We start from the raw sequence: 26425 nt of genomic DNA, 5'->3' as shown, positions 1-26425 counted from the left end.
GTGTGCGCTGTGTTAAGTTGCACCAAACATCCCTCAGAGGCTTCGTTTTTTCTTCCCTTTGAATAATTCTTGCCTTAAGTATGGGAATAACAGTGTGTGACCAAAACTACAACGTAGTTGTTTCAGTTGTACTATACATGCAGGGGGAGAAAAAGCCACAACACACTTCTAGCATTTCTTACTGTATTCTACTGGTAGTTAAATTGATAACCATCCCATTATGAGCATTTGTCATCCCCTTGCTGTAGTACTTTAGAGTATCAGTCGCTGAAGGGTTTCAGGATGCTGAATCAGACACACATGGCTGCTTTGCTTATCTTCCCTGGGTGTCACCAGCTCAGGGATGTGGCTTTTCAATTGCTTTATCAGCAATGAGAACCTGCGTTTACAATCAGTTACCGTAACACAAGCATAAAGCGGTATGGGAAGAAAAATGTAAGTGCTGGAAGTACTTCAGATGTGCCTTGTTTATGATCAGTAAGTTGATGAGTTACTAGCAGAGGAGAAAGATATACCCGAAGGGGAATGGTTGTGAAATAGAGAGACATGGAATTGTGTGATCCTTTCAGGTCCCTTCCAACCTAAACCATTCTCTGATTCTATGATTTCATTGGCTTAGTTTGAACAGTTCCCAGCTGATTGTGCCTGAAAATTCAGGAGACAGAAAATGAAACCCCTTGGTAGCATTCCTGAAAAGTCATCCAGCATTGTTCATGCTAAGTGTGTGATTCATGTGCCAGACACAAATGTTGAGAGACATTGAGAGAGTGATTGGCATTGGAATGGGCTGCCCAGGGAGGTGGTGGAGACACCATCCCCAGAGGTGCTCAAGAAAAGCCTGGCTGGGGCACTTAGTGCCATGGTCTGGTTGGTTGGGCAGGGCTGGGTGCTAGGTTGGGCTGGATGAGCTTGGAGCTCTCTTCCAACCTGGTTGATTCTATGATTCTATTATTCTGTGTCTATGGCACCACCAGAGCCTGAGTCCCCACCTTTACTGGCTCCCTGAAGCCACCCAGGCGTGGACCATCTTTGTTTGGCTGTGAAGATGGAGCAGGGCCAGTTCTTACAGTGTGAGACTTCCTCAGGGGTGTTGTCTGGGGTGACAGGTTTGCTTTTTATTTATGTTCCTTTTCTTCCCTCTAAGAACACAAAGAAAGGTGAGCAGTACACTTGCTGATTAATTAGACTCTTTCAGAAACTCCAAGGTACAGGGTTAATGACCTCCTGAGAACAAATTCAAACAAAGACTGGTGGAACTGAAGCAAGATTGACTGCTCCAGGAGTCTCGTGAGAACATTCCCCTTTTTTAAAATCTCTGTCTCTCTCTTTTTCTTTTCATTTGGGAGAGCTTTTTAGACACTTGGAAATGTTTCAGCAAATGGTCTAGATCACAGCCATCCCAGGTGGAAAACCAGAAAGACAGGCATGCTGAAAAGGAGAGAGCAGGTGGTTCTGCCAGAGCCTGACAGTCACAAGCAGGGCCTGTGGTAGGTTCCTCTTGTCCATTATTTGTCCACTGCACCTTACTCGCACAAGTAGTAGTTTTCAGACGGTGCTGAATGTGAAGCCAGTGCCATGTCCTGAAATCTGTGATGCTAGAGGGCCCTTTGTCACATTTAGTAGGATCATGCATTTCCAGGACATTTTTTTTCCTTCATATGATTCCTCTTCATAATGCCACAGCTCAAAAATGCCTCTAAATATTCAGGAACATTTGGGGTAACTGTTTTAAATTGGAGGAGGGAAGGCCTTGTGTTCAACTGACTCTGCCCTCTGCCCTGTGGCCTGTGCAGGTTACAGGCAGCTCCTGGATCAGTTCAAGAGATCTGCAGGCAAGTTCTCTGCAGTCATGCCAGGAATGTTGCTTTGGGCATAACATAATTAAAGTAGCATTAGAAAACTTCCCTGAAGTCGATGTTGAATGTGACTGGTAGAGGATAGACATGTTTTCCCCAGGTTGGGAGCTGGAAAAGCACTAGCCATTGCAACAGCACAGATTCTGAATACAGAGCAAACTGATTTAGCTCCTCAGTGGCTTGTGAGGCTGGTTTTCATTTGTGGGTTTACAGGAGCATTTTTAGTTTGCTGGGTTTGGGGGATTTTTCAGTCTTGCTGACCAGAGAAATTACTTAGGAATAGCTGCTGGAATTTTTAAGATGTGTGTTTTTCTAGGGAGATAAATCATACTCTCGTGGTGTAACAGACTTTATTAACACAAAAGTGGCTGGGGCTCTGTGATTCTCTACAGCATTAGCAAGAAGAGGAAAAGTAGCAAGCAGAGCACAGATCTGGGATGGCAGAGTCAGTCTTGTCCTTATCCTGTTCCTGCCTGTCTCAGTGGTGGCTGCTGGGCCCATGTTCAGGCTGAGGAAGCTCCTCGTTCAGATGACAGCCTTGGCCTTTGTGAAGGGTGCTGGGCACCAGCCTGGCATTGACTATAATATATGGGCAACCCTGAGTCTAGATGCATAGTTCATGTAATGCAGGCATCCCTGCTGAGCAGCTCTGGGAAAGAAATTCCTGCAAGGGGCACTACCCACCACTTCATTGGCTTCTCTGTGTTGCACCCTGCCTGGTACTCAGCTGTAGCTCTAATTAGTTCATAGTTTTATCCCTGCTTGCTTGAAAGAAAGACAAGAAAAATCATTATGTCTTTGTCACACTAAAGAAGTTCCTTCTGGTCCCTACAGATGGGGGAGGGCAGGGCTGGTATTAAAATTCTCCTTCCAAGAACTGCTGATTACTGCCTGTATTAGTGTGAACTATTTTGTTACCCCTTGATAAGCCTTCCAGTAATGCAAAAAGATGAGGTCAGGATCCTTCTCTGTATCTGCTCTACAAATGAGTAATCCAAGGATAAAGGTTACACATCATGTATCTGAAACCCATTTCTCTCTGTCCTTCTATCGTGGCGTTGTTGCAATCCAGACAGAAGCAAAGCGTGGTTTAGCTCCCAGGGGAAGGGGACTGAGCATCTTGGAGATCACGTAGAAGTAAAGCAACGTGTTCCACGGCAGGCAGCGCCAGTCGGACCTTCGTCGGTTGCTTCTTTACACTCCTTGAGCTGTGCGAGCAGGCGTTCAGCTCCCCCGTTCCCGGGGGTGTAGCGCCGTGCCCAGCCCTTTCGGGGAACAGGGAGGCGAGGCGGACGCTCCCGGTGGCACCCCGCGGCACCGGGGCCGAAGGTGAGACGGGGGCGGAGCCGTCGGTTCCCGGGGCACCTGGCGCCAGCGAAGCGGGGTCGGGCAGGCTTCCCCCGCAGGCAGGGAGGTAAGGGCCAGGCAGCTCCGAGGCTTGGGTTCTGCGTTTCAACAGCAGTGGGTAGGACCTGAGGCGCGGGGGGCTGGAGCTTGCAGGGTCCGAGCAGAATCCGCACGAGTAATCCGTGGGCTGGGCTGGAAGGTGGTTTCTCCGTGCACCTTGCCCGGAGGAGTCACCCACAGTGCCTGGCAGACAGCCGCGGTTTGCTAGCGCTCGCCGTTAAAGCAGCGGGAAGCGTGGGGCCGGAGCGGGTGCGTGCTCAGGCTGTCCTCGGTGCTGCTGCCCGAGCCACAAACGGGCGTGCAGAGCGGCGACCCCTCGGTGTCAGCCCCGCCGCACGGCACCTCACGGCCTTAGCGCCCCTTAGGCTCCTACGAGCGGCTGCTGGCTTCAGCTGGAATGGCTGGACCCAGGGGGGATTTAGAGCCACATCTTTCTCTGCTGTATTTAGCCACTCCGTGTGTGAGGTCTCGCTCCAGCCTTGCCGGGGTCCCAGCTCGCAGCGTGGTGCCTGCTCTCGCTTTGGTGTAGGCTGCGCCGGACTCTGCGCCGCGTTTTACAAGTGAATTTTGTGTGCCCCATTGACACCAGGAAGCCAGAAGTGCTTTTGTATGGAGTGGGTGGGAAAAGTCTCTCGTTTAAGACTCTTTCTTTGTGATCAGTCATCCTATCACTCCCTCAAAACACACAGACTTGCCATTTAAATACTACTCTGTTTTTCTTAAATCTCAGCATTGATTTTTTTTTCCTTTTCTGTCCTAACTACATAGATTGAAATGTTTCTATGCAGATGATTAAATATCCATTTAGAAACTAAGTCTTTCCGAGGTTTTATTACTAATTCTCTGCTCTTTATTAACACTGTTAGTTGAGCAAACCCACAAGCAGTCCGTGGTGCTGCGTGGGAACTGTGTTGACTTCTGCTTCCTCTGACCTAGTGCTACTAGTGTCTCCCCAGCTGGTCCTGGGACCGGCAGCAGCTTCATCCTGCTCTGTGTAGCAGAAGCAGGCAGTTCAAATGTGAGTGCCATGTCTGTCCCTGCCCACACAGCACAGACCTAGCACAGGATAGGGATAGCAGCTGGCTGCCTGTGCTGATGTAGCTAAAATGCCACCTGTTCTGAGCTGCTGCCAGTCCCCTACCCAAAGTAATTGATTTCAGGTGGTGCTTTTGTTGTTTCTTCGGGGATTGTTTGGTTTTCCCTCTCATAGTAAGCCTGTCAGGAGGACTTTCATTCCTACTGTGAACGTGGTCAAATGATGTCATATGGCTGTATGCACTGACCAGAATATTGTGAATAGTTTTGGTTTTACCTCAGGGTGCTCTGAAAAGCTGCTTAAGCCAATAGTAGTGAGATTACAACATCGTAACAGGAATTTTAGCTAGAAATTAAAACCATAGCAGTGCCCTTCTTCAGTCCAGCAGCACTGTGAATATTCACCCCCCTGTTCATTATCTGGACTGACTGTATGTGTATTTTTCATAACCTTTCTCAGCTGAACTTGTGAATGAGCCTCCTGTAACTGATACAGCTCATTAAAGTATAATTTGAAGGTTGCATTTTAAATGGATAGGTATCCCTTGCAAGTACAGAGAAAAGATTGGAACTGTTCCAGTCAGCAGTACCTCCTGCCTCTAATAGATGTGGTGTGGTAGGCTGCCCTGAGAGCAGAGTAGGTACTCAGAACATGCTGCCTTTCTTTTGTAACCCTTCATTTCCTTCAAATACTAGTAGTGCTGGTTAATAGACTTAAAAAACTCGTTTTGCAAAGCAAGCTTTAGTCCTGCTGTAGGCAAAGAATGTGATAGTGTGCAGTTTGGAAATGTAATCACAAGACTGACCTGCGCTTGTGTGAAGTGATTCTTGCCTTAGTCTTTTTTGCCCCGTGCTGAGCTCTCTCTGAGCTAGGTAATTCCTTTCAAGCGTTACAGGAATAATGCAGAGTCCTGCTCACACTTTCTTCTTCTTGGTCCTCTCTTCTCTCTCTCAGCTATACTGGTCTTACTCTTCAGATCTCTGTTTCTAATTTTACTAGTTATATATCCCTGATTGTTTCTTTTTATCCAGTGCTCATATTTTTCCCAGTGGATTAAGTTTGCACTTGTGGTCGGACTTGAGAAAACAAAGGCAAGAAAGCAGGAAAGAGGAGGCTTGTTCTCAAAGGCATCTCTGGGGAAGGGGTTAGATAATGCAAAATCCCTGTGACATGTACTCCAGTCCATGAGAACTGTGATCTCATGGGGACTTTGGGGTAGAGAAGGCTTCATTCAAAGCTATTCAGTCAACTGAGTCCTTCTAGAACTTTTCTATTGCTCTTCATGATTTGTGTGCAGAATTTACTATGTAACCCTTCATACTGAGTGTTCACAGGTAAAGAACTTGAAGGTCCAAGTGGCTTCTCTGTATCTGGATGCTAGGACAAAGTGCTGTTTTAGCAACACAATCATGTTTGATCCACGTACTAACTAAGGATTAGTGTCTGTTACCTGCGTGGGAGTGGAGGAAGCTAATCTGCAGTAGTTTGTCCTGGCTGTTGGTCTGTGACGTGAAGGTAGTTCTCTTTCTGGGAAATGATCCAGAACCATGACTTTGCACTGCTTGGAGTTTCCTGCTGTAGGGAGACAAAGCTGGTGAGGGGCCTGGAGCACAGCCCTGTGAGGAGAGGCTGAGGGAGCTGGGGGTGTGCAGCTGCGGAAAAGGAGCCTCAGCGCAGATCTTATTGCTGTCTGCAGCTACCTGAAGGGAGGCTGCAGCCAGGTGGGATTGGGCTCTGCTGCCAGGCAAGCAGCAACAGAAGAAGGGGACACAACCTCAAGCTGTGCCAGGGGAGGTCTGGGCTGGATGTTAGGAGGAAATTCCTGGCAGAGAGAGTGATTGGCATTGGAATGGGCTGCCCAGGGAGGTGGTGGAGTGGCCGTGGCTGGAGGTGTTGAAGCCAAGCCTGTCTGGGGCACTTAGTGCCATGGTCTGGTTGCTTGGCTAGGTGCTAGGTGCTAGGTTGGGCTGGGTGAGCTTGGAGCTCTCTTCCAACCTGCCTGATTCTGTGATAATATGGAATGTGTTGAATGATTTAATCAAAAAGGGCCCACTTTGCACCCATCCTGTAACTTGTATACATATTGATGTTTATGGAGCCCACAGACCCTAAACCCTTCTCTTTGCCAAAGCAAGAAGACAAGGTCTGTCTGCTTGCTTGCCACAATCCAAAACACTGTCCAACAAATGGACACCACACTGCAAAGGGGAGAGTTCCCAAGCTCCTGCTCTCTTTCACAGATTACATCCCTTCTCCAGCTATTTATATTTTTTTCCTTTTTCAGCAAAATAACTTTTTTGAGGGAAAGCTACATCTGAATGGCATAGCTTTTCCTGGCACCGTGGTTTACTGCATCCCACTATAGGTTTAAATGAAGAAGATGGTTCAGCTTGAGCATTTCCTTCTTTGAGTTCTTTCTAATGAACTGTAAGGTCAGAAAATGATAAACTGCTAATCCACAAACCCCAACCAAAACCTAAAACGTAGGCATATGATTTGATAAGAGTTTCTTGGAATCGTTTGGCTTGGGATGGAAGTGGGTGGCTTGGCATGCCAGCTGTTCACCCTTGGCAAGCCAGCTGTGTGCCTTAAGCAGATGTGCCCATGCACACCCTGCAGCACTTGTCTACCAGGTAGCAGAGTAATCTTTGAGTGACCACAGCCTCAGTCATAAACATCTGGGTTAGCCATGCCCATCTTCTTGCTCACTCCAGAGGCCTGAAGGTTTGGGATCTAGAGGACAATCTCTGTGGTTTTCCAGGAATGAAATGCAAAGATTCAAATTCACCTCAGTGGGGGAATTTATTTTAAATCCTTAAAACTTAGGGAGTGAAGAAAACCCGGGATGGCTTCAGATGCTGGGTTCAGTGTTAGACTGTAAAGTCCCTGCAGATTTTCATAGAGATCCTGGCAGAAAGCACATCCCAATGCTGAAAGGAGATAATGTGTGAGGATTTTCTTTCCCTGAGAAAGGAACATCTTCCTCTTCATATTTTCATTACGGTTTGAAATGCAAACCACTTTTGTAGGGGGAAATTCAGATTTCCAAGCAACTCTTTGCAGAAGAAGATCATTATCTTTCTCAGGAGCTACCTCCATTCTTTTTAATGGACAGTAAAGGCAGAGTACACTAAGAGTTTGTCTACAACTTCAGACAAATGTTAAGCTAATTCTTGTAAGAACATCAAGAGCTAAGTGGTTCCTGTCAAAGAAAACCTTTCTGAACCAATTTTTATTGTTTCGTGTTAGTAGGGTGGGAAAATCTTCTAAGTAAGACTGTGAAATTAAGGTCCTTTGTTTTCATGTTGGGTGTACATGCATCTGGTTTGTATTTAGGTCTCTAAGCAGTCTTCCCATGAACATATTAATGAAACAGCAGAGAGGAGACTAAGGAAGATTTCATTCCTCAAGCCAAGGACTTGTCATGTCTTATCATTACAATGAAGCCTTTGAAAATCCAGACTACCACTTCTCAGAGACACTGGAAATTGATAGGAGGTGAGTTTATGGCACAGTCACAACAGCAAGGTTAAGTAAGAAATTCAATTCTCTATTTATGTGCAGGATAAACATTTTCTTCAGAGTTTTAGTTTGTGTGAATCCAACCATTCCTTCTCTACGCTTGCGCTTTCAGACACGCACTCTTGAAGCCGTTGTTGGGAGGGTAGCATTCAGGAGAAGTGGGATGTAGGTGAATTTTCCAGCCAAATGCATGTTAGGATTTATGGAGTAGTTTTCAGTTGCAGAGATATTCACTGTGTGCTGTAACCTTGCCAGTCCCAGCTTCCCAAGCAGTCATTCCTGTTTAACGTAGCAGCCAGCGTGACTTAAAGGTGGACAAGAGCTTTAGTCTTTCTAGTATGGCTGATGACCAAGTCAGAACTGTGATGCTGCAGTTCCAAATACAAAATACCTCTCAGTATCAGAGGTTGTTTTAGAACATACCCAAAGTTGATGATAACAGATAACAATTTGTGAAGGATGTCTGTTGAGAGTTTTTGTGGCACTCAGGGATTTCCTTTTTGTTCCACACACAGGAGGGGTTCTCAGAAGAATCCATTCCCTCATCAACCCACTTATGATTCTTCACTGCATGGTTCCTATAGAGAGGAGGGCAGTGGAAGAGGATGGAATTACCCTGCAGCCATACCAATGGCCTCCATGAGGCAGGGCTCTGAATACAGGGAAGGGTCACCAAGAGTTAATGCCTGGAGCAGAAGTCCATATGGAAATTCCATGGGTATGTAACCTCTCATTTGAACAGCTGATGGAAGCACTACAACAGAATGGCTTGCTCTGCCCCAGGGGAGTCCTGCAGCTCTGGAAAGCTCAGTCTGTGTCTGTTTGTACATGGTGGCACTGGGCTGTTTCACTTTTTTTCCTAGAAGCAGTTCAGATGTGATATGAGCAGATTCATGGCCTGTCTGTTGTATAAACAGATCTGTAAACAGGAACCTGGGTGGACTGCCTTAGTCACTGAGTGCACTGGAGTGAGGTAGAGGATGTACTGCTGTGTGTGCAGCAGAGCTGCATGTGGTTAGCAGGGCTCTTGTGTGTGTGTAAATAACTTGCAGCAGTGTACAACTTGCTGTCTGACTCTCTTGAACAGATAATCTTTCTTTTGAGCCTGAGCCAGAGCTGCTCAACAGCCCAGCTCCTGCCTTCCACCGGCTGAGTGACCACTCTAGCCACAGCAGCGCCAGTGTGCCAGAAGGTAAGGCAGAAGGGTTGTGGGCATCAGAATACTGCATGTCAGCCTCACCCTTCGCAGCATACTGCCTGCTTAAAGCTTTCTGGTTCAGCTATGAAGATCTTCACATGATAAAAGGAATCATAAACCTAGATTTAGACTGGATCTTAGGAAGATGTTCTTCAATACCAGGGTGGGGAGACCCTGGAACAGGCTGCCCAGGGAGACTGTGGCTGCCTCCTCTCTGGGGGTGTTCAAGGCCAGGCTGGATGAGGCCTTCAGCAGCCAAATCTAGTTGAGAGGTCCATGGTGGGAAGGTTGGAGTAGATGATCTCTGAGGTCCCTTCCAACCTAAGCCATTCTAGGATTCTACGGCACTAACATCCGAGAGCCATTCAACCTGAACAAAATGGCACAGGAGCCCACCCGTTGTGCACTGCTTGACAGGAACATCGGGCAGATGGAGCTTCCCCACCAGAGGGTCGAGCTCAAAAGCAGGATGTAACATGCACAGACTGGCAAGGCAAGCACAGCTCTGCCTAAGCTCATCTGTTTCGTAGCTGGAAGGCAGATGAATCTGAGGAATGTAGTTACTTGAGTGTGACTCCTAGGGTGAAGGAACAGTTGCATTTTGGCCCCTGGCAGGAGAGTCTGCTACACATAACTTAGCACAATTGAGAGTGGCTCTAAAACAGCTCTTCTGAAGTCAGTGGAAGGATTTTTAAAGTAAGGACTTCTCTTCAAGGAAGAAAGCCTGGAATAACCAATGTACATATCCAGGGAGTGAGTTAGATGACACAGTTCTCCTGTGTCCAAGACTTCATGCCTGATCTTTGGCTCAGGATCGCTTCTCTGGCGTGTGGCTGAAAAATTGCATATGGTCATCAAGTATGACCAGGAACAAAGTGAGTGGGGGAGTAAATGTTTGCATGTGGGTGAGTAAGGTTGAGGGGCACATTTTGAAGCTGTTGCTGTGAAAATTAAGTGTTACTTTGTCAGGAGCATCTGGGCTCACTAAACCATGCATCTTACTTAGAGGGCTTTCGTTGGAGACGCAACCGAAGACCACCTGATGAAGTCATCATGACTGCTTCCAGTTGGTTTGAAACAGATCCAGCCTGCCAAGAAGGTGGGAAATAAGTGGTTTGATATTAAACAGCATCTTGCAGAAGGATGCTGTCCTTGGTTTATCACCAGAATAGCATAGACAGTGTTTCTGTAGTAACAGGAACAGCTTGGGTTTGGGTTAATGCTAGTGGTTAGTCTTTTGTAGCCTACTAGCACACTGATATGCCAAGGTAAATGAAGCAGAGTGCAGTGTGAATATGTGCTCAGTTGTAGAAAAAAAGCTAAACTCTTGATTAGAGTTGTGTGTCCAGCAGTGGATTGTTTTCAGCCACTGTGTCTGCACTTGGCATCAAATCGCAGCGATGTGAAGAGAGCCTGATTGTCAGCTAGTACAGCTCTGCCTACTTCAGAGTTTGTTCAGGGGTTAGACATTAACATCCACCAAGATTATAAAATAAATAAAACAAAATTTAGCTTTCAAGGCAATAAGTAGCACCACAGAAATATTTCAAACAGTGAGAGAGTAATGGGACAGAGTCTTGGAGTTTGTCAGCATTTTGTTTTCTTTTATACCAAAGCTCTTTGTGTTAACATTAAACAAGCATCAGGCAGTGATATTTGTTAACATTCAGTACTGTGCTCCTTACATCTGTATTAATGCACTGAGGTAGCTGAGGATACTCTGGAGAGTATTACTAAGTCTCAGAACTTGCCACACCTTGGCAGCAGTGAAAATGGGGAGTGTTGTTACATCCACTTCAGATTTTGTATAAGAATTACTGTGTTGTCATCTCCAAATTTGGATTTCTCATGGGTTTTATGCAGAGGAAAAGTTAGTTGGAGATCTTGCAAGTATGTCCACCAGTGAAAGGATTAAAGCAATTCAGAAGATGCCAGAGACCATGAGAAAAAAGAGAGAGATAAGGTAAAAGTTTATCTGTTTCATTTTATGAACACTGTGCTCCCAGCACCTAGCTGGCAAGTATGGGTGCTTGCTGTCTGCTCAGATTTGGTTTGTCACTTTGAAAGAACTGGAAGTACTTTGCAGTGCACTTTTTACAAGTCAGCATCTCACAGGGGAAAATGATTTAAGGATAGCTTATTGTCCTTTCTCTGGATGACATGAACCTGTCGTGGTGACATAAACCAGAACATCAGGGATTTGACTGAGTGGTGACTTGCAGTTTATCTTCAAAGGAAGCTTGTAATGTTGGCCATTCAAAGTAGGGAAGAGACCACATGGTCTCAGCCATGCTTTTGTCTCCTCACAGGTCACAGCTAAATTTTGTTCCCAGAGTGAGTGAGTGGAGGGCGTAGAACATGCTGTCCGAGCCATGGTGTCAGCTAGTAGGAAAAGAACTAGCAGAGCATCTCCACATTTTACTAACTCTGTTTGTGTGCAGAGGAGGGAAGCTTCATTTGCAGCAGCTTCTCTTCTTGTTTTGATTACGACCCATAGTGTGATGCCTGTCACCCACTGCCCTGCTTTTCCACAGGAATAAAGTCCTTAGAGAAATAGCAAAAAAGTCAAGGCCTGGCAGGACTCGACTCTCCTGCTGTACACAGCCCCTGCAGGGAGCAAGAGTGGTAAGTGTCAAACCTCCTGCCAGTCACAGTGGAGCAAACCCCTCCAGCTGCACTGCTGTCACTGAGCAGAGAGGTCTTGCTTTGTGGATGCTGCAGCATTCCCCAGTAATGACTGGCATTATGGCAGCGTGCAGGAGCACCAGTCAAGCACCTTGTGGTGCGTAGAGAGAGGGCAATCTGTTCTTATCATCAAAATGGAATGGTAAAAAAAAGCTGAGGCTTGATGATGTGAGTTTGAGTCCTGCCTAAGGCTGCTTGCTGATACTCCTCTCTCTCCCTTCTTTTGCACTCAGTCGTTCCGGCGGTGTGGAAATAGCTTGTCAGAATGCTTTCACCAGCTGCGAGTATTTCACAAGGCTCTGAAGATCATTGGTGCCGAGTTTGGAACAAGTGTTCTCTCTTATTTTATTTTTTTGAAGTGGTTGCTAACTTTCAACATCTTCTCGTTCCTCATAAACTTCAGTTTCATCACAATCCCTCAGTTTATCGCAGCAGAACCAAACAACCTTTCCTTCACGGGTCTGGAGCTGATCACTGGAGCTGTAAGTGTTTGTAACTTGGATTTGTCTAAGTACTGTGTCCAACAGATGCACTTAAAATCACACCATAGAGTAGAACAGTTCTTGTTCTGTGTTAGAGGCGGAGTCAGAGTGACTAGAAACAAAAGGAGCTGCAACAAGCCTCGACGCCGAGCGAGATGAATGGAATCATTTGTCCCTCTGCAAGTGTTGCTGCGTTCAGCAGTGTCTCAAAGCTTTCATAGTTCTCAGAAAGCAGTGGCAGGGATAGCAAAGGAGCCAGGCCTTGCAGAGATAGCTACAATGTCCCTTACCAGAACATTTTCCTCTGATAATTTTCCTCTAAAAATGCGATGCAGAGTTCCAGATCTGCTCCTGGGAATTTTGCTTATTTCCAAGGCTTCGTTAGCCCGAGGAGCACACAGATCTTTCTGCAGCAGCCTGCTGGACTCAGCGGGGCCTGGAAACAGGAAGAGTGTTTGTGTGAAGGTCTTTACATTCAGGGAACAAAAGCCCAGGCTGTTTTTAAAGGAAGATTTTGCGTGGCTTTAGCTGTATCACTGTTCATCAACTAAGTGATTGGAAGAGATGTCTTCCTCTGTTTAATGATTTTCCCCTGCCTTTGCTATAAAAATGCATCAGTTTTATTGTTGTTGAAGGATTTCTTAGGTTAATAAACAAGGCTGTGCTCTTACTGATGCTTAGTTGACAAGAGGTCTTTCTGAAGAAGAAAGCTGCAAGGACAGCTGTGATTTCTCAGCAGGGACTGGGACAGCTCCCACTTCATCGATTTGGCTTTAGACGATGCTGCTCCTCCCCACAGGCAGGTGAGGGCAAACATTCTGAATCGTGTCCATGTCCTTTCAGGGTTATTTTCAACAAACAGTCCTCTACTATGGCTTTTACACCAATGCTACCATCAGTACAACAAAGAATGGTCCATTTTACAACATGCAGCTGGCCTATTTCTTCACCGTGGGAATATACTTTCTCATTTGTTTTCTTATCCTGCTGTTCAGGTAAGCTAAGTACTCTTACAGCAAAGCAACAACATCAACGAGAAACCCCCACCCTGTCAGTGGCTTGAGTGTGTTTCTGTAAGGCCTTATTTCCAGATCTAGAGCTAAACAGAAGTTTTGGCTCCAAAGGCATTCTCCAGAAGCCCAACCTTTGTAGGGCAAATGGAGAATCACTGCAAAATAGTAAGAGGCGTGCAGAGAAGCCCAGTTCAAACCAGTGTATAGCATGAGCCTCCTTTTGTAAGCTGTTCCTCCTGTAATCTGCTGTTCACATGGCCTTGAAGAGGTAAAGATTGTCAGCAACAGGTAGGAGCAGGAAATGTAAGAGCTGTTTCTAAATTCCAATCTGATTTCCATGCTGTCACCTTTGACATGCTCAAGCGTAGATCCTGCAGCCTTGGGACAGGACAGAAAAACTGACCAGTCTCCCTTTTTGCCCTGCTCTCCAGACCTTGTGTCTTTCCCCATTATGCATCTCACAACCTTACTCTGCATTGCAGCATGGCAAAATCCTTCTGCAGGAACTTCATTAACCCCCAGACACACCCTGGGAATGCTAGCAAGCTTCTCTGCACCTGGGACTTCAACATAACTAATGAGAGAGCCATCAAGCTGAAGCAGAAGAATCTCAGCACACAAATAAAGGTACAAAGAGATAGAAAGACACAGAACTAGCATGCCAGAGGCTTGGTTTTTGCAAACAAGTCGGTGTATGCATGCACAAGCCTATGTCAGAGTGACTGAAGCATGCTAGTTTTGTTCCTAACAGACCTAAGTCTTCCTGACTGTTAAGTTTCGATGGGTTTGAGCTCCTGGAGCTGCTTAGCTACTTCTTTTGTCTCTTTAAGTTACAAGTAAATATTTGTATGGCTCAGTTCTCCTGAACAGTTTCTGTGATCGTTGAATATTTGGCAAACAGAGCATTTCTTGATTTTCCCTTCCTGCTATGCAAGTGTTGTGTACGGAAAAGGCAAGCTTGTAACATTCTGTGTGAAACACTGCGACTGCCCAGAGAAAAGCTCGTTAGTTGGCCAGTAAATGTGCCCAGCTTCTGCATAAATAATACTTCTTTCAATCTCTCAAGTAGTTCCTTGAAACAAGTTTTGCTTCATGCTGTTGACTAAGGAATTCTTCATTGGGAATTGTTGTTTTGCAGGAGGACCTCATGGAAGTGAACCGAGAAGTTGTAACTTTTTCTGTCGAAGAGAGAGTTGTTCGCATTGTTATTCACCTTGCCTCGTGGGCTGCCTCCCTGGGAACAGCAGTAGCTGCTTGCACTGGGGTTTACTTCCTCTGCATTAATAACCTGGAGGTAAGGGCAGATTCTGCAGTCTGGTTTTGGAGATGTGTTTCTCCACGTGGGTATCTTCTGGTGGTCTGTTTGCTGCTAGGGCTGCAGGGAACAGTAGCTGTTTTCACAAGTGCAAGTACAAACTCTGCCCTCCCTGTACCTCTGGTTTGCAAAGACTCTCACCACTGGGGACTCTGGCAAGAGCATAGGAGCTGAGGGGTCTGAGCAAATCCCTCAGCCCAGCAGCTGCTTGCCTGAACTCATGGCTAGTTTAGGCGTAGTGCAGCTGGTTGCCTTGAAAGAGCAGGAAGAAGGCCCAGCAAGGTCTGTCACTCTTTTGCTTAGGAGCTGCTTTTGCAGTGGCACTCCCACCCTTGGTCCCATGTCAAGCTGGGGAAGGGGAGAGTGTCACCCTGCTGCTGGACCTGAGCCCATAAAACGTGGCAGTCACAGGGAGGTGTTCCAGGTGTCGTCCCTGTGGCCACAGCTTGAGGCAGCATTTTTGGTAAGGATCTCACTGGGGTTGTTTGAGGTTGGTTTTGTGCTTGTTTTTGCTCTTTAAGCTGTTTGTGAACGGGCATACAAATGACCTGGAGAGCCAAGCTGCCATGTTGGTGCTGCCTGTTGTTGCATCTCTCCTCAACACACTCATCCCATTCTTCTACTCATGGCTTGGACACCTGGAGAGATTTCAGACTCCTGGGCACCACATATATGCCACTATTGTCAGGTATGTCTGGATACCACCTCCTAGTGCTGTTTGCCTGAGGTTGTCTGTCTCTTCTTTTGGCACTGTTGTGCTTTAGGCCCACTCGGCTGGCAGCTAAACACCACACAGCTGCTTGCTCACTCCTAAGCCTCCTGCCCCTCAGTGTGGTGGGGAAGAGAACTGAGGACTGAGGCTAGGACAGGGAGGGCTCACTCACCTCTTATGGTTATGGGCTGAAAACAGACTTGGCTTTGGGGAAAAACACATCAATTTAATTTCAAGAACATAATAGAAGCAACAACATGGATTTAGAGCAGCTTCTAGAAGCTTCTTTTGGGACCCAGTCTGTACTCGCCTCCTCTTCTACCAAAACCCTGCCACGAACAAACCCAATACAGAAGAAGCTGTGTTTAAGTGGGGTGGTGGACAGCAGGAAGCTATGGAGAAGAATGAATCTTCTCCAAAAGATTCTGTACACTCTTGCCTTCATATTTTCTGTATCTTCTGTGAGCCTTCTGGAGTCTTCCATCTCCTCATGAGCACAGGGAGCAGGTTCCCTCCCCAGCACACTATGGCACTGAGCCTGGTTTTGTTACTAGCTTCTCTAGGCAACCCCTGGGCTGTTGGTCCCCCAGAGAAAGGGAGATAGAAAGAGAAGTGAGTAGGTCTTCCTTAAAGGTGTCTGAAATTAACACTGTGTAACCTTTGGTGCCCCTGAGCCCTTCCTCCCCCATGGAGCTCACACACCTAACCATCAGCCTGTTTAGCAGAGGCTTGTGCCAAGTTTGTCATGCCCAGCTGCCCTTCTGCCAGGACAGACAACAGCATAACACTCTCCTGTCAGCGCCTGTTAGCACTGTGCTCTGCCACTCTTGCTGTAAGAGAGCTCTCCGTGGAGCTCAGGTGCAGTGCTGTTCTGTTGTCCTGGCCGAAGGGCAGCTGGGCATGGCAAACTTGGCACAAGCCTCTGCTGAACAGGTTGATGGTTGGGTGTGTGAGCCGCACGGGGGAGGAAGGTCTGAGGGGCACCGGCAGGCAGCAGCAGCTGCCCTCATTCCCTGCAGGGAGCTTGTGGCCAGCTGTCAGTGCAGTTACTGTGACGTGTTCTTTCCAGAAACATCATCCTGAAAATGTCTGTGGTTGGAATCCTGTGCTACTACTGGCTGAGCGTTGTGGCTGCCTCAGAGTCACAGGTAAAGCTCTGAGGATGCACATCTTGCCCTTCCAATGCCAGCTTAAGATCCACTTTGGCAGGAGGCTTGCCCTTCCCAGGCAGGAGTGTCTGTAGTGCCTTGGAAAGCTTTGCCACCCCAAGGGGGGGGTTGTTCTAAAGGAGTGACCTGTAAGAAATACTGAATCGCCCAACTCAGGTCTCAGCTGCTCTGCAGCGCTGTTCAGTGAGAGGGCAAATCTGACTAGTCAGGGTGTTAGAAGTCTTTTATCTGTAGCCCCGGTTTCAGATGTCTGAGTGTTTGGGAACAATGCTAGAAACACTGACTTTGGACTCCTGCTTTCTTCTTGCTTCTGCTTAAAGTGCTGGGAGACTCTGATTGGCCAAGATATCTATCGCCTTGTTCTGGTGGACTTCATCTTTTGTTTGCTTGGCTCTTTCTTTGGAGAGTTTTTGCCCAGGTGAGTACTACTTTTTCTAATCTTATTACTGTATTTAATTAAAACTAAAGACATGATCTTTTATTCCAAGGGGTGAAAAGAAGTCCAACTTCTGTGCCACATGGCTGTGGCACCACTGAAGCTTCCTTGTCTGTCTCTACCAAGTGTAGTCTCTGGCTAAGTGCTTTTTGTGTATTGCAGTTCTTTAGGAGGAGGTCAGAGTGTTCTGCTCTCCTGGTGTGTCCTTTTTTGTCCTCTGGAGATGGAAAGCCCACCAGGGAGGAAGCCCCATTGTACTCCCATGGATCCCCTCAGTGGGGTGATAAAGGACCAAGTGTGCCAAGCAGAAAATCTTGCTTCTCTGCATATGCACAGCCACACTGCTGACTTTCCTTGCTATGTCTCTCCGTACATTTTGGGTTTGCTCTTAATTCTGTCACTTTCCAGCCTGCAGACAAGTTAAAAAGCTTATTCTAATCAGTCTTCCTAAGGATGTAATATGACTTTCAAGTGCAGAGCTCTGCACCATGGTAGGTGCAAAAGTATTTTTAACTGAACCTGAATATGGCTAAGGCAAGCAAAAGTCATCTGCTTCTGGCATCTGCTCTGTGCACCCTCCTGCTGCCATGCATCATTCATGACTCAGGGTAGTAGGGTTAGTAAGTGCTTGCCAGGTCGACAGAGCACTTAGGGTTCCTGGCCATATTGTGTAGGAGATGCATTGTTCACCCTTTGCACACGATGCCAACAAGAGTGGTTTACAAGGCAGGCACCGCAGTGCAGAGCCCTTGAAGGATTTCCCTCCGCAGCTCTTGCCAGTGCTCTTCAATCCTCCCTCTGCTCTCGGCCTATTCAGATAGGAAACCACCCCCAGGAAAAGGTCACAGCACCAAAACCGCCATGTCAGCTGTGACGAACGCCCTCCGCTAAGCTGTGCAAGAGCAGCAGACCTGCAGCCGTGAATGATTAGAAGTATTTCATTGTATTTACTTGTACGCCTTCGGAGCGATGCCCTGGAAGCCTGGCCCTGAGACACTGGTGATGGCCCAGCTGATAAGGTGGTGCCAAGGCCTGTTTCAAGGCGAGATGGGACAGCTACCAAAATCTTGATTGTTCTTGCTACAACAGGCAGAAAATGAATCTCCCCAGCTCAGGAAAAAATGAGGTGACAAAAAGGGATTGGTGGTTCTCAGCAGGAAGCCTCTGAGTACCTGCTTGCCTGTGTGTGTCTCAGCTAACTGCCACCCCCATTGCCTGAACAGGATACACTTCAGGATATATTAAGAGTATCAATCTACAAGGGTCACTTTAGTGAAGGAGGAGGCCGAAAGTTCTGAGGGATGAAAAGCTGTTTTGTACTGAGTTGCCATTGCAACTGCTTAAGCATAATCTTTTTTTTCTTTAGTTACAAATCATGGTGTGTTTGGTTTTTTTTCCCCCCCTAAGTTGCATCAAAAATCCCCAAGGTCTTATTCCAACCCTGCTGTGTGTGCAGGGGATCTGCTTTTGTCAAGGTCTGTCATTTCTAATGTGCCCTCCAGTCGAGGAGCCGTGGCTGCTTTGCACGGCATGGTTAATGCAGCCCTTGAACCCTTTGCCGTTGATGCTTGCATTGCAGAGATCGTTTGCAGAGACTTCTACCGAGGGTTTTATTTCGGTAGCGTTTAGCAGGTGCTGCTGTGCTGTGTTTCCTCCCCCAGGGTCATTGGAGCTGGTGTCTCTGGGGGCCCGGGGCGGCCAGAGTTTGACATCGGACGGAATGTTTTAGATTTGATCTATGCGCAGACTTTGACCTGGTAAGCCTCACGTTTGCAGCCCAGACTTCATTTGCACTTAGGAATACCTTGGAATATTCTTACTCTGGCATTTCTGAGCGGGGGAGGCGGGGGAAGAACAGAGCAAGAGCCAAAGAGAGAGAGCATTTACTAAGTACCTTCCTAAAGAGTGTGACTTGCCACTTCCCTTTGCCACAACGACAATGACTTTTATCAGTCATTTACCCCGCGGCCAACTGGTCTGGGAGAAGCCTGCAAAAGGAAGGTCCTGGAGTTTTGTTTACGTCCCCACTGCAGTGATGATCCTGTTGACATAGTCTCAGCATTAAAGCCTGGGAAAGAAGCCTTATTTCTCGGTGTGACAGTCTTGCGGGTGCGCAGGGAGCTTTGCAGGCGTGCATGTCTCTAAAGCATCCAGGGTCAGTGTGAGTAGCATTGCGTTGCCAAACAGCCAGCCACTGGCATATGAAAGCATTGTGACATCCGTGTGATGAACAGTGAAGACCGAGCTTCTACAAACCCTTCCTTGCAGGATCGGTGTCCTCTTCTCCCCTCTGCTGCCTGCTATTCAGATGCTAGCGTTTTCTATAGTATTCCATGTCAAAAAGGTAAGAAGCTTTACCTGTATTCATCAACAACCATTCGGATGCTGGGCAGAATTGATTGCATTAAAGTGCTGGTTTTGTCTGGAAACTCTGGGCTTTTGTGTTCATGGCTGTGGTCTGGGTTTTGGGGAGGGTTGTTTGAAGGGAACACAATTTATGTGCACGTCCTTGGATCATAAATCTGTGAAACTTGAGATAGGAAGAAGTGTGGAGGGGTTACAGAAGGGGTTAAGAGCAGCTCTGGAGAGGTGGGGAGAATACAGGGGTAACATTAGCGGTGTGCAAGTGCATGTGTCAGTAGAGACACTGTGCCTGTGGCTCTGACTTTGGCTTCCCACGTACTCTGCAGCAGTACATCTCTTATGAGTTATCTAAGTGTAAGCAGGGTGAGTCAGCTAACCATCATGCTGGAAGTGTCTTCAGCATTCCGTGTAGTATGACTAGAGGACAGATGCATTGTTGGGTCACTGAACAGTTTGTAGTACTGAATGTAGAACAGAGCTGTACTTAGGAAGAGTGATTCAAACGTCCCTGAACAGTGGGTTTGTGTATGCTGCAAAAGCAAACTCTACCTAACAGAGTCCTGAAGAACCCAACAGAGCCTCATTTTGCCTCTTAAATATTATATCCCTGAAGCTTTCTAAAATGGCAATGTGTCAGTCAAGTTCATGTGGAGCAAGATAGTGACAACTTTTGAAAGGTGCTGTTCCAGCAGCTACCATCAGCATTTTCACTGGGGTTAACTTCAACCAAGTGGAAGGGGCAGGTAGCAGCTCCCCAAGAGTCAGTATGTCTCCATCTCTTGAAAGGTCAGCCTGAGGATGAACTGCCAACCCCCTCGAAAAGTCTGGAGAACTGCTCAAATGACAACATCCTTCATGTTCCTGCTGTTCTTTCCTTCCTTCCTTGGAGTGCTGTCTGTCATCGGAGTCACTGTCTGGAGGTATGGAAGGTGCCTGTGTTGTGCGGTGTGAGCTGATTCCAGGCAGAGGAATCTTTGTCCCTTTGCCCATGGGAGAAGCTCCAGTAGCTGCTAATGGAAGCCTTCAGCTGTTCATGAGGTGTTCTGGGTTCTGAAAACAGATGCTCAGTGAGCTTGCAAGAGCATGGTTGCTGCAGTGACTTGTCCCATAGGAAAGGGAGAGGAGGAACAAACTTACCTCAAAGGTTAAACGTCTCAGCAAACCTGGCCTTTCCTCCTGGTGAAGAGTTTCTGCTCTCCAGCTTAGTTCATGCCCTTAGCTGTTTTAAAGGCTGTGCTGGGTCTGCAGTGGAGAAACATGTAGGAAAACTCAGGTCAACTTCTGGATTATTTGCAACTGTCAGAGATGCTTTGTGCAGGGAGTGCTGACCTCTGCAATGCTGCATGTTCATTGTCACCAGTATTTTAAAGCTGCTTTAGGGGCAGGTTGCTCTGGTCAGAGTAATGAAGGCAGTATGGACACCCCTGCTCTTCACAGAACCATAGAATCAAGCAGGCTGGAAGAGAGCTCCAAGCTCACCCAGCCCAACCTAGCACCCAGCCCTGGCCAAACAACCAGACCATGGCACTAAGTGCCCCAGCCAGGCTTGGCTTCAACACCTCCAGCCACGGCCACTCCACCACCTCCCTGGGCAGCCCATTCCAATGCCAATCACTCTCTTTGCCAGCAACTTCCTCCTCACATCCAGCCTAGATCTCCCCTGGCACAGCCTGAGACTGTGTCCCCTTCTTCTGTTGCTGGTTGCCTGGCAGCAGAGCCCAACCCCACCTGGCTACAGCCTCCCTTCAGGTAGTTGTAGACAGCAATGAGCTCTGCCCTGAGCCACCTCTTCTGCAGGCTGCACACCCCCAGCTCCCTCAACCTCTCCTCACAGGGCTGTGCTCCAAGCAGTTCTCAGACTCACAGTTTCAATATTCAGTAATATTCAAGTGGCTTACACCTGAAACCAGGTGGGATGGAAGTAATTCAGTGCAAACATTTTCAGATAGCAAGTGGAAATGTCAGACTGTCTGGAGCAGCTCAATATCAAAGCAAACATCAGCTTCCTACACCAGTCTACAGTGATGAGCTGCCTCACTTCACCACATCCTGTTGTTACTGACAATCTGTGCTGACCCAAGTCGGTGCAGCCAGGGTGAAATGATGGTTTCCCCCGTGGTGCAACTTTGAAAATCAGGATTTTCAACTGGCTGCTGCTTGCACTGCAGTGACTGACTCCTTACGTTTGGCTCAGGATTGTGTTTGCAGGGCTAGGTAGGGATCCACTGCAGCAAGGTCTCTATCTCTCACAGTGTGCTGGATTGAGGCAAATTGGATCAGTTTAATGAGAGAAATGAGATGTTAAGCTGTGAAAAGGAAGCAATGGTGATGGCTACTGCACTCATAGGTTTGCTGAGATGTGTAAAAGCAAACATAGATAAACCAGAGTGTGTGTCTCTCAGTCGGAGTGTGTGCTTCCCTTCCGCTTGCATCTGTGTAACTAAGCCTTCTGCTTCTAACCCCCCTTGCTGAGCCTCCAAACTCACCTTGCACATTCGGTGGGATAAGGCAGAGGGGTGGAAAGAAGGTGGAAGGGTGGCTGGGAGCCCCTCCTGGGCACTCTGGTTTCTGGGAGGGCTGCTGTGTTTCTGTAGCACTTTTAACTTGTCTATTTCTGTCCATAGCTGTAACTATTGTAACTATCTGCTTGTATCTTGTGCTGAGCTGTGAACAGAAAGCTTCATTCCTTACCTTCCAGCTGGCTGAGGCTAGTCTGGGTGACTTCATAAGAGTGAGGGGGCAGGTAACTCCCAAACCATCACACACTGCACAGTCTGAGGTGGGCATTTTAATTGCTGGAGAGTGATCCTAGCTCAAAATGAAACACAGGTCATGGAAGTTCCCTGAGGCTCCAAAGAGCACAAACTAACGAGCAAATGTACAAATTGACGATATTGGAGCTCCATAGATCAAGCAGTGATTTAGCTAAGTAGCTGTTGTCTCACACTTTCAGGTTAAAACCTTCAGCAGAATGTGGTCCTTTCAGAGGGTTGTCTTTTATGTATGCTGCAGTCTCTGAGTGGATAAAAACACTGGAGAACTTCGCTGACTCCAGATGGGTAGCATGGATCTACTACAACTTAATCACAAGCGAACTCTTCTTCTTCGTCCTCTCCACGATTGCCTTGTAAGTAGCTGCCAATGCAAAGCACTGGAGAAGCACCCAAAGCAGAGAAACCTGGCTGTGACATAGCTTTTCTGCATGAGGAAAACCTCAAAGTGCATTGTAAAGCACCAGAACGATTAATGTCCTGGAAATGTGTGTATTTGAAGCACTTAAGGAAACCCTAAGACCTGCTCCTTCTGTGTTAGGATGACAAAGCTCATTACAAAGCAGCCTCATGCTGACCCTAGCACTGGTTTTGATTGAATGGTTCTAGTTTGGTGCTGCCTGACCTCCAGATCTTGCCAGCAGTGGCACATTTAGCTTTAGGAAGAGCAGCAAAAGGGAACGTGCAGAACAGGCTGTGGGGTTGTCTTTGTTTTCTTGCCCAGAGGTGGATAAATCATTAGGGAAGGAGCAAGCTTCCTCAGGCACAGGCCAGCTCTGCTCTAGCACCCTGGGCCATGTGAAACGCAGAGGTGTGGGTGGTGGTTACTCTGCCTTTCCTCACACTCTTTAGGCAGTGACTAGGAGGCAATCTCCTGGGTATGAATGCTCATATGTTGCACTTTTTATTGCTGTGATGTAGAATTATTGCTTATCTTTACTGGCAAATAATAGAAGGAAGAAAGACCATGACCAAACTCCTGAAGAAGCAAATTTTTAACGTAAGTTTGATTTTTCAGCTTATTTTTTTTTCCCTGCAATTTGACTTCCTTGTTGATTGTCTCATCCTGCTATTGTGGAACTGTAATCTGCTTTTGCCAGGCTGGTTCAAGGGAGGGTAGGAGCCCTCCCCCGTGTGAATAAGGGAAACTTAACTGCCAATGGAATTGTTGCAAAGTGATTTTACCTTCAAACTGTGCTGCTGCAGCTCCCTCTGCAGACAGACTGTCTCACAGTAGAAGGCATTTCAATGGTTTGTCTGGTCAGTGCTACACACTGGCCTTGAGGCTCTCAGGAGTGCATTTCAGCTGATGATCAAATGTGTCTTGGCCACAGGAAGGAAAAGATAAGATGTTTTTACTCCGAAAACTCCGAGCACTGCAGAGGGCAACCCAGACCCCATCTGTGCCTAGAGGACAGGACCAGCAGGTCAGTTGGATAGTTCAGCTGCTCTTGTTGCAGTTATGTGCTTGGGGTTCCTCTAGCCTGGCAAGCAAGCTGCCAGTTTGGAATATGTCTCTAAACCTTCACCTAAGTTAACTCCAGACAGTAAAAGGATAGAGTGGCAATTCCCTGTTTGCTCCAGACTGGAATTTAGGCTTGAGAGGATATGGAATAGTCCTTACCTTCACTGATTTATGACCATGAACTGCAAGAAAACATTCCTAATCTAGGAGTGCAATGATGGTCACTAAAGCATTTGGCCACACTTGAAGCTTGCCTAGACCAGGCAGGAGGCAGCCCTCCTCCTGGGGCTCTGGATTTCCTTAGGGATTTGTGGTTTCCCCTCCCACAAAATCATCTCAGCTGAGGTAAAACCGAGGGCTTTGGCCTAACTCTATTTTAGATCCCACACAACATCGAGGTAGACATCTAAGGTTGGGGAGGGTTTGATAGCCTACAAAGGGTGGATATTCTTGTGGTCCTTAAGGTCAGAGGTCACAAGGAGATGCCAGAATAATCTCCTTGTGGACCCAGTAGAGAATCCATCTCCCTAAGGTGGTTGCCTGGGGTGTGAGTAGCACTGAGCACCACGGGAGGCAGACTGCAGTACTGCTGATGCCAAACACTTTGTCTTTCAGAGAAGCCCTTTGCACAATCTGTCCAGGCAACCTGCCCAGCAAGTGCCAGGCTACCCAGAAAGGGCACCTGGCAGAAGTCAAAATGCGTCCTATGAGGTGAGAGGGTCAAAAGGAGAGTCTGTGCTAGCGTTCCCTACTGGGGGGTGATACAGGCAGTGGGAGTCTGTTGCACAAAGAGGTCACCCTGTGCAGAAATCGTTTAAAGGGTTAATTTAAGCAGGTACACCAACGCAATCAGAGCAGCTGTTGGAGTACCCAGGCAGACCCACTGGAGATCTGGAGGGCAGGGCCTTGTTACAGGGATCTTCTAACACTCATGAGGGGAACATCAACCTAAAGCTACTTGTGAATTTTGTTTGCAGTGTCCCTATCCCGCTGGGATCTGGAGGCCGTCTGACTTCCCACTAGGTAAGCACCAGAGGCGACAGGGAGGAAGCAGCAATTAGGGGCTCAGCTCAGTTAGAATGTTTGCTGCAGTACAGACACAGCCTCCAACAGCTGGGTGTAAGAGACAGTCATGGCACCTTGTGTGAAGAGCAAGCAGCAAGCCAGGAGTTCTGGGGCAAGCACTTTCTGTAGGATGTGCTTATTGGTAGCTTGTCGGCAGTGCCTGTAGTGGCTTCTGAAGGCTGATCACAAGCCTCTGTATGCCAGAGCTGGACTTCGGGGGTAAGTGGAGCCATTCTGCCTTATGGCAGCAGCCACAAGCAAGAGTACTACACTAGAGCTGTACCTCACCTCTTGGTGTGTCTCACTAATGCTGGGGAGCCTCTAGGACATTGCTTGTCTGGAGTGGAAAAAAAAAAGCTATGGAAGCCTGCATGGAGGCTAAACTACTCCTGCTTTGCACAGAGGCTAAACTACTCCTGCTTTGCACAGAGGCTAAACTACTACTGCTTTGCACGGAGGCTAAACTACTCCTGCTTTGCACAGAGGCTAAACTACTCCTGCTTTGCACGGAGGCTAAACTACTCCTGCTTTGCAGAGAGGTGCCACTTCACTCCAAAGGCTGGACAGAGCAGACACTCACAGCATGTGGGTTGGGTAGTTAGGCAGTCACCAGCACAGCTAACATCACTTCCTCTGTGAAAAACAGATTTGGAGGCATCGCAGCCCAGCAGCAGGCCAGGCATGTCTGAGGCCATGGCGCTCGCTCTGCAGGCTCGAGAAGCAGCTCAGTGGGAAGATGGAGAAGACAACAAATATTTCTGACTGTGAGCAGGCAGAAACAGCCTTCAGTGCTGAGTGTCACTGAGTGGTGCTCTGCAGAAAGCAGTGCCTCTTTGCACTAAGGACTGAAAGAACCTTTTCTTTAGCCCCTAAATGGAAAAGCAGGTTGCAGAATGCATCCTGACTGCAGATGATGATGATGGAGAACACTCTGGATGTTTGGGTGGCATTTGAAGCAGTGATATTCTGGGGACAGGCAGTCTTCCCCCTGGCAATTGGCTGTTGGCTCCCAAGGGTCCCTTCACAGCTGCTCATTTGCTTTTGACTAAATAGGAGAAAAGTTGTGCTGCCTAATTGTAGTTTAAAAGTTTTGATCTAAGAAGGTTTTTAGATCACTTCCGCTGTTCAAACTGCTTTTACCTGGTCTAAGCCAAAAGCAAAGACTTAGGCAAATAAAAAGTGAAGGAACCAAAAGTGCAGTTGCTTCTACTGACTGAGACACTGTCCCAGCTGCAAAGTAACTTGTGAGCCAGGCTGAGCTGCTCCTGAGACATTGTATTCTTCATTACAGTCACTCAAAGGCAGCTTCGATGGTCAATTCTCAGAGCTCTCCCAATTCTCACCTGCGTAAAGCTTCTCCAGTACAGGATAGACTGAAAGTAACACAACTGAGATTTGTTCTATCATCTGTGACTTCAGGACACTGGCTTCAGCCTTTTCTTGTTCAGAGCCACAACCCTGCTAAGTTGATATCTTTGTCCTAGCCTATTTCCTCCTGCTGCCTGGATTATTCCTCCTCCATTGCCTCGGGCATAAGCACACGTTAGGAAGGAGGCGCCTCTGTTCCTTGTGCTCGTAACTGAGGTTGCAGACAATCTCAACCAGCCACCAAAGACCTGGAAAAAGGACAAACTTTGCACACACTGTGAGGCTGGAGATTCGATTTTCCCAGGCTTCCCTGCAGGTCCAGCTGTGCTGTCTGGCAGTGCAGACTGAGCGTGGGCCTAGTGCTTGCCCAGAGTGCGATGACTCAACAACGCCAGCACCTTGAGCAGCGACAACAAACAGACCTTTGGAGCAAGGGTGGCTTGCTGGGAAGGGTCATGGTGCTCTTGGCACGGCTGCTCGAGGAGTGCCTGTTGAACACAGCAGTAAAGGCAGGGATGATGGCACTCAGGGGAGGGCTGCACAGAAGCTGGTTGAGGGCAC

At 47.5% G+C, this 26425-nt stretch overlaps 1 protein-coding gene across 2 annotated transcripts; it reads left to right on the top strand.

The window, feature by feature from the left end:
• The first annotated feature begins 3213 nt into the window (after positions 1 to 3213).
• TMC5 (transmembrane channel like 5) lies at positions 3214 to 25690 on the top strand. 2 transcript variants are annotated; one of them, XM_064153860.1, is made up of 24 exons: positions 3214 to 3270; positions 7636 to 7797; positions 8337 to 8539; positions 8909 to 9013; positions 10026 to 10118; positions 10883 to 10982; positions 11554 to 11644; positions 11938 to 12186; positions 13030 to 13181; positions 13682 to 13826; positions 14338 to 14493; positions 15036 to 15202; positions 16296 to 16374; positions 16716 to 16813; positions 18493 to 18588; positions 19100 to 19175; positions 19982 to 20115; positions 22149 to 22322; positions 22888 to 22966; positions 23301 to 23393; positions 24047 to 24142; positions 24409 to 24454; positions 24654 to 24715; positions 25143 to 25228. In XM_064153860.1, the coding sequence occupies exons 2-23, from the start codon at positions 7724 to 7726 to the stop codon at positions 24677 to 24679; spliced, it is 2532 nt and encodes an 843-aa protein (XP_064009930.1). In that variant the 5' UTR covers positions 3214 to 3270; positions 7636 to 7723; the 3' UTR covers positions 24680 to 24715; positions 25143 to 25228. The 2 variants fall into 2 exon arrangements, with proteins under 2 accessions (XP_064009930.1, XP_064009929.1); XM_064153859.1 differs by lacking the exon at positions 24654 to 24715 and having other exon boundaries at positions 25143 to 25690.
• The last annotated feature ends 735 nt before the right edge of the window (positions 25691 to 26425 follow it).

Source organism: Pogoniulus pusillus, chromosome 13, assembly GCF_015220805.1.
Source record: "Pogoniulus pusillus isolate bPogPus1 chromosome 13, bPogPus1.pri, whole genome shotgun sequence".
Classification (NCBI taxonomy): domain Eukaryota; kingdom Metazoa; phylum Chordata; class Aves; order Piciformes; family Lybiidae; genus Pogoniulus; species Pogoniulus pusillus.
The sequence above is the reverse complement of the archived record's forward strand: the minus strand, read 5'-3'. Positions and strand labels throughout refer to the sequence as shown.

Bases quoted from the DNA above. Each gene is read 5' to 3' on its own strand.
- TMC5 (XM_064153859.1), top strand. From the start codon at position 7,724: ATGTCTTATCATTACAATGAAGCCTTTGAAAATCCAGACTACCACTTC. The intron at 20,116-22,148 runs GTATGGAAGGTG...TCACACTTTCAG, and splicing joins ATCGGAGTCACTGTCTGGAG to GTTAAAACCTTCAGCAGAAT. The intron at 22,323-22,887 runs GTAAGTAGCTGC...GCTGTGATGTAG, and splicing joins GTCCTCTCCACGATTGCCTT to AATTATTGCTTATCTTTACT.